Here is an 8,467-nt window from a genome sequence, read left to right as displayed (position 1 = left end):
TAACTCCCCACCCTCATCCAACAAGGGAAAGGAACACAAATGTGTTTAGCACAGTACAGAAATGGAAGTAATGCAGTCTTCTTCAGGGATTTCAAGGGAGAATTCGACAGATCCTCCTCTACTGCAGTCCTCCATGAGTTAAAGGAGTTAGAAGCAAGCCCCTGCTATGGATAAAGGATCATCTGTATTTGAGAAGAGCATAAATATGATACTGCAGTGGACTGGGTGGTTAAATTGCAAGTTTTCGAAAAGTATGCTTATTGATTTCTCCCTCGACAACCCGGCGTGATCTCGTGTAAGCAATACGAAAAATGTCACGCCAGAACATAAACTCTACGGGAATGGCCCTCCCGATTTAAGTACAGGACATTCCCCTCTACTGCACATGTCACAAACTGGATAGGCGGATGAAGCTGATGGTACTTGTACGATATGACTGTCACAGAGACACCATCACTTCTGAAGAGGGATTTGCTTGGCCAAAGATACAAGATAATAATCTTATCATACGTAAGATACGCACATTGCTCCTTGGAGCACAGGTGTATTATTAAGTGGCTGAGGCAGGAAGTCCCCTAGGCTGGGCTGTCCTCTATTTTGTGTGCGTGCAGCACACCTTCGATTAAGGTATTTGGGTAGTGAGAAGTGGTAATTAGTGGCAAAGTGTTCATCTTGATGCCTATACATTCGAACAAGTGATCAAGCTATTTTATAGTGGCTTCCATTTGAAATCCGTGAACAAACGGAATTAAATGTTTACGTGTTGTTTAAGCAGTTTTAAAGGAACTACTTTTCAGTTCTCATTTCCCTTTTAGTATGTCTATTAAATGAGACTTTATTTTATGAACTTTAACTTTTAATTCTTCAATTTGTAATGAAAGAATTTAGGTGTTCTGTGATTTTTCTTTTACTTTCTCAGGTTAATGGTAAATAAACGCTTTGCTGATGACCTGGAAGGGAATAGACATTGATGAGCTTTGCTGATGACCTGGAAGGGAATAGAAATCATTGATATTCTGAGATATCGTTATCTCAAATCCTTCACACGTGGTAAAATGCACGAGCTCGTCCTCCCCGCTCAGGTTACATCTTACCATTCTTTTGTCTTGCTGTTTCATACATTTTACACAACACACATCCCTGCATTTGTACATTATCTTTCCAACCTTTCCACAATACTTTTTACACATTGGCTTTTCCCAAAGTATACCTCACTCCCGTACGTAATAAATGGGTGAGCACTATTGTTATACATTTCTGTACAGTGAGACACGAATAATGGAAATATAATATTAGTATGGATTCAGGATCTGTGCACTACAGTACCAAGACACCTATAGTGCTTATGGTGAACTATTCTTAGGCATATATAGCATCACAATCTTTGTTGATGTGCTTCCCTTGGGCTCATAATCTACCCTATCAAGACTAAGCATATTTCCAGATCACATACTGCCATATATTCCAAGGTCAGGTGGAAAGGCTTTTACAAAGACTGGCACCTATAATTTACCTTGGTGTCATGGTGATTGCTCTCCACCTCATGTCCCGCAATTCTCGCTTCTCTCGGGAATTTGTACAATTCTGTATCAGAATAGAATAGCTAAAGCATTACATTTTTTTTTGAGTGATAATGATAACCATTCCCTCTGTTTAGATGTACTCAATTACCACCTTTATTATTATTATTGCCTTACGAAATACAAATGAACACAAAAAACAATAGAAAAGGCAGTCGAATGATTGAGGATAAATAAAATCAGTAACGTTGTTTAAGAATGTTCATTGATCATCTTCATTGTTATTAGTATCTTTAAAGAAAAAAAAATGTCGAATGTCTTGACAAAAAAAAGTTTGTGTCTTTTTTGTCCTCAAATCATTCGACTGCCTTTTGTTTTTATTTTATTTTATTTTTTTCTAAAAGAACTAATAAAAATGATCAAAACTGAATATACATACACGTAGCTGAGGAAAACACACTCAAGAAGACTCAAGGTCATGGGAGTCCCCCTAACACGGCCCATCTGGTCCTGTGCTGTACAAAATAATCAGTGAAATGTACACAGAAGCAAAAGAGAGGGAAAAAGAGTAACACAGAAAGAGGGAGGGAAAGAGAAAGAGGAAGGGAGGAAAAGAGAGAAAGAGGAAGGGAGGAAAAGAGAGAAAAAGGAAGGGAGGAAAAGAGAGAAAGAGAAAAAGAAGATGAGAAAGGACACAGAGAAATAGGAAAAAAGACCAATGAGAATTATTAAATAATTGACGATAGTGGTAATAGTAACGAGTGCACTGATAGTATCAATCTATAATGGCAACCTCTGTATGGGCTATGAAAATTATATATAATAAAATAAAATATGAAAAGGTTCACGTTCATCTATTACTGTTAATTAAAATATTTTATCTCACCCTATCAGCAAAGCTATATTTTACAATACTTTTTAGCCATGTTATCTGCATAATTGATACACTTAAAAAAAAAGACCCGTCGCAACTGTAGGTCATAAAGATTAAAGGAAGAGAAAATAACTTTCCTCCCTTTTCCCACCTCCCCTCTGTGCACGTCTCGAAGGTGAATCCTCGACAAATCTTTTCCTACTTCGCCCCACCTCCCCGCCTCGTCTCGCCCCTCCTTTCTCTCCCCACCCCTCCCCTCTCACGGTACGAGAAATAATCTGAAGACACGAACGGTAACGCCACAAATAAAAACTACAATAAAATGATTATAGAATACAACATCAAACACACAAATATATATATGTATGTATGTATGTATTACTGAAACTTGTGTATTTAGAAGAAATCATGAATCACAGTGCACTATACACGATGTCCTGGTTGGGCCGGTGGTAGTGTTCAAGAGGGTCGTCTATGCATATGTGCCCACAGATGGTCAGACCGCAATCAGGGTGCAGGACTCTTTGGTAAAGCTGCAGCGTAGTTTGGTGATAGAAGAGGCAGGCATGTGGCATAGTTAAGACCCGGCCTCAACCACGTGAAACCGAGGATGATGTCAGTCCTGGCGAAATCGGCCTAACAGTCGGCGAGTGCGCAGCCGTACACTAATATGATGATAATGATAATAGAACTAGAATAGGTCCTCATTCGTAATGTGATATGTGCGCGTGTGTCATTCGTTGTTCCTTGGCCTATGCTCTCAGGTGTATCTAATCTATCTATATAATGATATAAATAGAAAATGGATTCCGAGAACTGAATCCGACCTAAACGCGAAGGTAAATTTACACTTAACTCGGCAATATATTACCAGCAAGGATAATTTCCATCCGATTTTATATTTTCCCGCACAGATAAAAAAGAATATATACTTTTTTCTTTTGTACTTTGTTGAAGTGTATCCTTTACTATTGTTAATTTAAACTATATTCATACATTATTATAATCTTTGCAAATGGTGTATCCTTGTAGACGCATTGGCAACCGGTACATGCAAGTTATTAGACCTAACTGTATAACAACCATCATGCTGGAGAGTAAAGATCCAGTCAGTATTGGTCACGTCTTCAGAGGGGGAGAGAAAAGGAGGAAGACAGAGAGAGAGGGGGAGGGGGAGGAAGAAGAGAAGACAACACAAAGTTAATGTTACTCCATGCCCACACCTCTTTCCCCTGCACCCCCGTGGGTCTTTGTGAGATTTAATTAGCATATAGCTATATATAGTAATTATTATTCGCGCTGCTCTGGACCCTGTGGAAACCTCGCGCCCTGGGCCTCTCAGACGTGGAATTTTCACACAAGCAACATGCCTGTCCACCTGTCGCCGCGTTGACTGAGAATGGTCTTTCGCACCAGGTTTTATATATTGTGTTTGTGTGTTTAACATTTGTTTCCTGTTGTATTCTATAATTTTATTATAGTCTTTATTTGTGTCTTCCGATTTAATCATTCTCAGTCTTTTTTCCTCTTTCTCTCTGTCCTTTCTCACTTTTTTCCATTTCTCCCTCTCCCTCTTTCTCTTTCTCCCTCCATTTCTCGTCCTCTCTTTCTTTCTCTTTCCCTCACTCTTTCTCTGTTTACAAAGCGAAAGGTTTAAAACAGACAAAGATACTGAAAACTTGTTGAAGGCGAGTTGCCAACATAAGAAAAACGGATATGAATAAATACATCATCGATATTATTCTTTTTCCTCTCTTTTGCTTATGCATACATTCCACGGCTTGTTTTGTACAGCACAGACCAGATGGACAGCTGTGATTTCCCTCAGCTACGTCCATGTATATTCAGTTATCATAATTCTTATCAGTGCCCTTAGAAAAGCAAATAAAAATTGTATTCCTTAAGATACTAATAACATTGACGATAACTGAACAGTCTTAAACAATACTGATTTCATTAAATCCTGAATCATTCGACTGCCTTTTCTATTTTTATTTATTTATTTATTTATTATTATTATTTTGTGTGTGTGTGTGTGTGTGTGCTTATTTGTATTCCGTAAGGCACTAATAATGAATATGGTAACTGAGTATATATAAATAGAGGGAATGGTTATCATTATTACTCCAAACAAAATTTAATGCTTTAGATATTTTCCTATTCTGATATAGAATTGTACACCAAAAGGAATAAGATTATCTGCAATTTTCATCGTTTTAATAACAATCACATTCTCTTATTATTCGGTGTGTTAAATTCTCTACACTCAGTTTCGAACTGCTGTTTCAGAGACTCAGCTAAAGAAATAACATATAAGGTTCAACCGGGAACTTTTCAGGGTTTAGGTACAACAGATATAAGGGAGAAACTCCAGTCTTGCATTAAACTAGAAGCCGTGTTTTATCCCGGATTCTCAAACATCCAATCGCTTTTCCCACGAATAATACCCAGGGCCCGAGCAGCAGAAACGGAGAGAACTACGAGAGAACTCCTTCGTCCCCTCCTGCCTCGGCTAAGGAGCGGCGATGTGGTGAGCCAGGGGATTTTTTTTTAAGACTCATTACCTCTTGGGTAGACCGGGTTCCGTTCAAAAGTAGCTGAGACAGATCCCGGAAATAACCGGAGTGTAGTCTGCTGGCATGTAGTCCAATAGTCAACTGGGTCGACCTTGGAAGAGAAGCGGTCTCATTTATTCCTTCATTTTGTTTTTCCTCAACAAAGGGTGTTTGGGGAGGGAAGTGTGAGTAGAGAGAGAGGAAAATGTCGTACGTAATGGAAGGAAGATAAGCAAGTGCGTAATAAAAGAAAGAAGAAAGAAGAAAAAAAAAAACTCACTCATACGCATATACACATATCTGTATATCTACATGTTTATATATATGTGTGTGTATTGTAAGATGCTCCTGCTAGACTAGTGGGGCAAGGATAGCTTGCTACGGCTTGACTCTTTATTAGATTAGGAGTACAACACACGCTGATGCAAACACAGTAGTAATGAGTGCGGTGGCGTGACCAGGCCCAGGCCAGGAGTCAAGGGCTGGCTGCTGCTGTTCACGGGATGGCGCTCCTTTGGGTCTCCTTGCATCAGCACTCAGGCCAATACCATGTCACGCAGTCAGCTAAAACCCAAATTACATGCTGCCAGGTGAATCCGACCCTTTATCTTTGATCTTGTAATGTTCGTGGAATGTGTATTGACGAAAAAAAATCGTATTAGATTAAGAAAAGGACAAATTGGAAATATATAACGACAAAATATGGTATTTTTTCATTTCTAATTAGTTAAGCTTCCTGCGATACCAGTTATTAAAATGTGTCCTGTGTTTTATACTTTTCAACGCTGAAAGTCGCACACTGACATTGGGATGTTATAATTCAAACTGATGGAATATAATAATGAAAATATGGAAAATAAGAATGAACTTTCAACACACAACTGAAAACATTTCAAGCCAAAGCTCGAAATGTGTACTAGTCGGTAACCGAAGTTCCTTGGTGCAAATCCCTACAAAATCGAGGCGAGAAGTAATATTAAGAGTAAGAGAAAAAGAAGCAAAATGTAACAGTGTTAAGCAGGGGTTCGATTGGCCAAGCATTGCTGCTCCCAGACCAAGAACTCCAATTTTGCTGCTTGAAACCACCGCTAAAGCCTGAGCAGTCTTGCTAATCCGCACAAATGACTCTATTAAGCATCGAGCCTGAAAAAGTGTAAGCTTAAACTCAAGTAGCTTCCACAGAAAACATTTTAAATCAGTAGGTCTACCTTACAAACAGATTTTCACCTAGATGCATATCCAGTGCCCCTAGAAACAGTGATACACACTTCCGTTGGCAGCTCTGACGTGATATCAAAACAAACCAGTCATAAGAAATTTTGAAAAATGTTTTCTGCCTTCATGAACTGATAGCTGGCATATTATTTTCTATACCGTGAGATGATAACACTAATAACGAATATGCAGATAATAGTAATGATAATGATTATTATTATTATTAACACGAATGTTAATATCAATGTCATTGTTACTATCTTTGTAACGGTCATTATTATTGTTATTACTATTATTATCATTGTTATTATTACTATCATTATCATTATTATTATTATTGCAAGAAAGCAGGTAAAACCCTTGAGATTCTAGGCAAGAATATTCCCTGCTTAAAACGCCTTAAGAAAATAATGTTTGACCATGACAAAATTTGACATAATTGCCTGTCCACGCACACACAGTTTTATCTCAGTTTGATTTAAATTTATTAAATGTATATGCGTACCTATCACTGCGAGGATAGTAATCGGGTGTGGCTTCAATGTTGTCAGAACTTCTCTGGTCATACTTGGACCTCTCAGGACACTCCGTGAGGTTAAGAATACATGCCCCATGCTTCTCGATATAGCACGGCTTCTGACATTGGGCGCCACAACTGATGCATAACAGGTTCCGACGTTGCCAGTACGACGCAGCGTCCGAGAGCACGAGGCCGAAGACCAGCAGCAACCAAGGCGTCAGACACTTCTTCATGCTAAGGATAAGTCCGATATGCGAAACTGTTTTTGCTTCCTCCTCTACGGCCAAGACTCAAATGGCGCTCCGCTTAGAATGACTGAACGCTTAAAGCCACTCGTCTTTTGGCCGCCAAAGTGCCGTACACCGCCATGCGAGTGGTTTCTCGCCGGCCCTCTGAAGGTCTTTGAGGTGCGGTTGCCGATTCGAGGCGCAGTGCCCGTCAGCCGTCCCGGAATGTATTTTTTTCGAAATCAATTCGTTTCTCGCTTGTTTCTGCTCTGGAGTTATTTGGCAGAAGTGTCTTAAAAATAAGTTTCGAGCTTCAGGCATACTTAAGGCGTTTTAAGTAGGGAATTTTCTTGCCTAGCATCTTAATAGTTTTTCTTGCTTGCTCATGCCACCCCGTAAATGGCTAGCCTTGCGCTTGCTAAGTCAAGGGGTGTACCGTCACCATGGCAACAGCGTCGTTCGCGTACCGTAGTGGTTAAAGCTTTCGAATGCGGCCGTTGGCCAAGATCTTGGCTTATTATTTCAGTAGAGGAATTAATCTTTACAGTGTCTGCTTTTGTAATTTTCATAATATACTTGAAGCAGTTGAAATTTACTACAATCAAATGAGATATATAAGATTATGGAAATTATTTTTTATTCTTATAAAGCAAAACACATCAGAACACGAACAATTAATCCCTCGCTTTTAAACTCCATGAAAAGTGTCCACGAACGTTCTCAGACAAATCTGAGAATAACAATTGTGACCGAGTCAGAAAAAAAGAAAGAAAGAAAGAAAAAAAAAGAAAAAAAAATATGAGACGTTTTATAAAGTATTCTCAACCAGTTTTACAAAGGCGGTGTGCCACACAAAGATATCAAGAAAAAAAAAATATATATATATATATACTTGTATGTTACTCAAAATGGCGTATATGTGGTATGTAATCTTGTCATACTAAAAAAAAGTTCATTATTGACATAACCTGAATTATGTGAATGTACATTTGGCCCAGTGTCAGGGACTGAAACATGCGACTTGCCTTTCATTTCCCAGAAAGGATAAACATGAAATAACACAAAATGGAGACTGGAGGAAAGATCTAACCCTTTGACACAGCCCTTGTTTGCTCATATCCAAAACAGGTCGTCAATACGCGTAGTCTTCTATAGAAATAAACCATTAGTCTTTATGCAACACTGTTCATTTAAACTTTAACATATATTCATTTCTTCCTAAGCTCTATACAGCTGCGGGATATATTAACTTCCAGGAGTATGTATCCTTAATTGCGCTGCTCTTTATTTTTTATTTTTTATTTTTTATTTTTTTTTCATTGCATATCTGTTACCTCTTGACAGTATTGTACTACTTTCTTTTATTTCGCATATAGATTATCAAATTCATGGTTCACTATTTTTAATGACTCCAGGACAGATATAATGATGTTACTGTATCGCAAACCCTCGATATTCCACAACAATGCCCTGATTTTTCACTTTAGTCTGTGTCAAAAATAACGATACTTTTCTAACTGTATATGTTGCATGTGGCAGGTATATTATTGTGGTCT

At 38.4% G+C, this 8,467-nt stretch overlaps 1 protein-coding gene across 3 annotated transcripts; it reads right to left on the bottom strand.

Moving 5' to 3' along the window:
• Positions 1-1,532: 1,532 nt before the first annotated feature.
• LOC119579025 lies at positions 1,533-7,089 on the bottom strand. 3 transcript variants are annotated; one of them, XM_037926732.1, is made up of 3 exons: positions 6,670-7,088; positions 1,960-2,035; positions 1,533-1,584 (listed from the first exon to the last, which is right to left on the bottom strand). In XM_037926732.1, the coding sequence occupies exons 1-2, from the start codon at positions 6,915-6,917 to the stop codon at positions 2,011-2,013; spliced, it is 273 nt and encodes a 90-aa protein (XP_037782660.1). In that variant the 5' UTR covers positions 6,918-7,088; the 3' UTR covers positions 1,533-1,584; positions 1,960-2,010. The 3 variants fall into 3 exon arrangements, with proteins under 3 accessions (XP_037782660.1, XP_037782659.1, XP_037782661.1); XM_037926731.1 differs by lacking the exons at positions 1,533-1,584; positions 1,960-2,035 and adding an exon at positions 5,329-5,564 and having other exon boundaries at positions 6,670-7,089; XM_037926733.1 differs by lacking the exons at positions 1,533-1,584; positions 1,960-2,035 and adding an exon at positions 5,329-5,513 and having other exon boundaries at positions 6,670-7,077.
• Between the last annotated feature and the right edge of the window lie 1,378 nt (positions 7,090-8,467).

The sequence above is a fragment of the Penaeus monodon genome, chromosome 11 (genome assembly GCF_015228065.2).
Source record: "Penaeus monodon isolate SGIC_2016 chromosome 11, NSTDA_Pmon_1, whole genome shotgun sequence".
In the NCBI taxonomy this organism is placed as follows: Eukaryota; Metazoa; Arthropoda; class Malacostraca; order Decapoda; family Penaeidae; genus Penaeus; species Penaeus monodon.
Note: the sequence above shows the minus strand (reverse complement) of the source record. Positions and strands in the feature narration are given on the sequence as shown.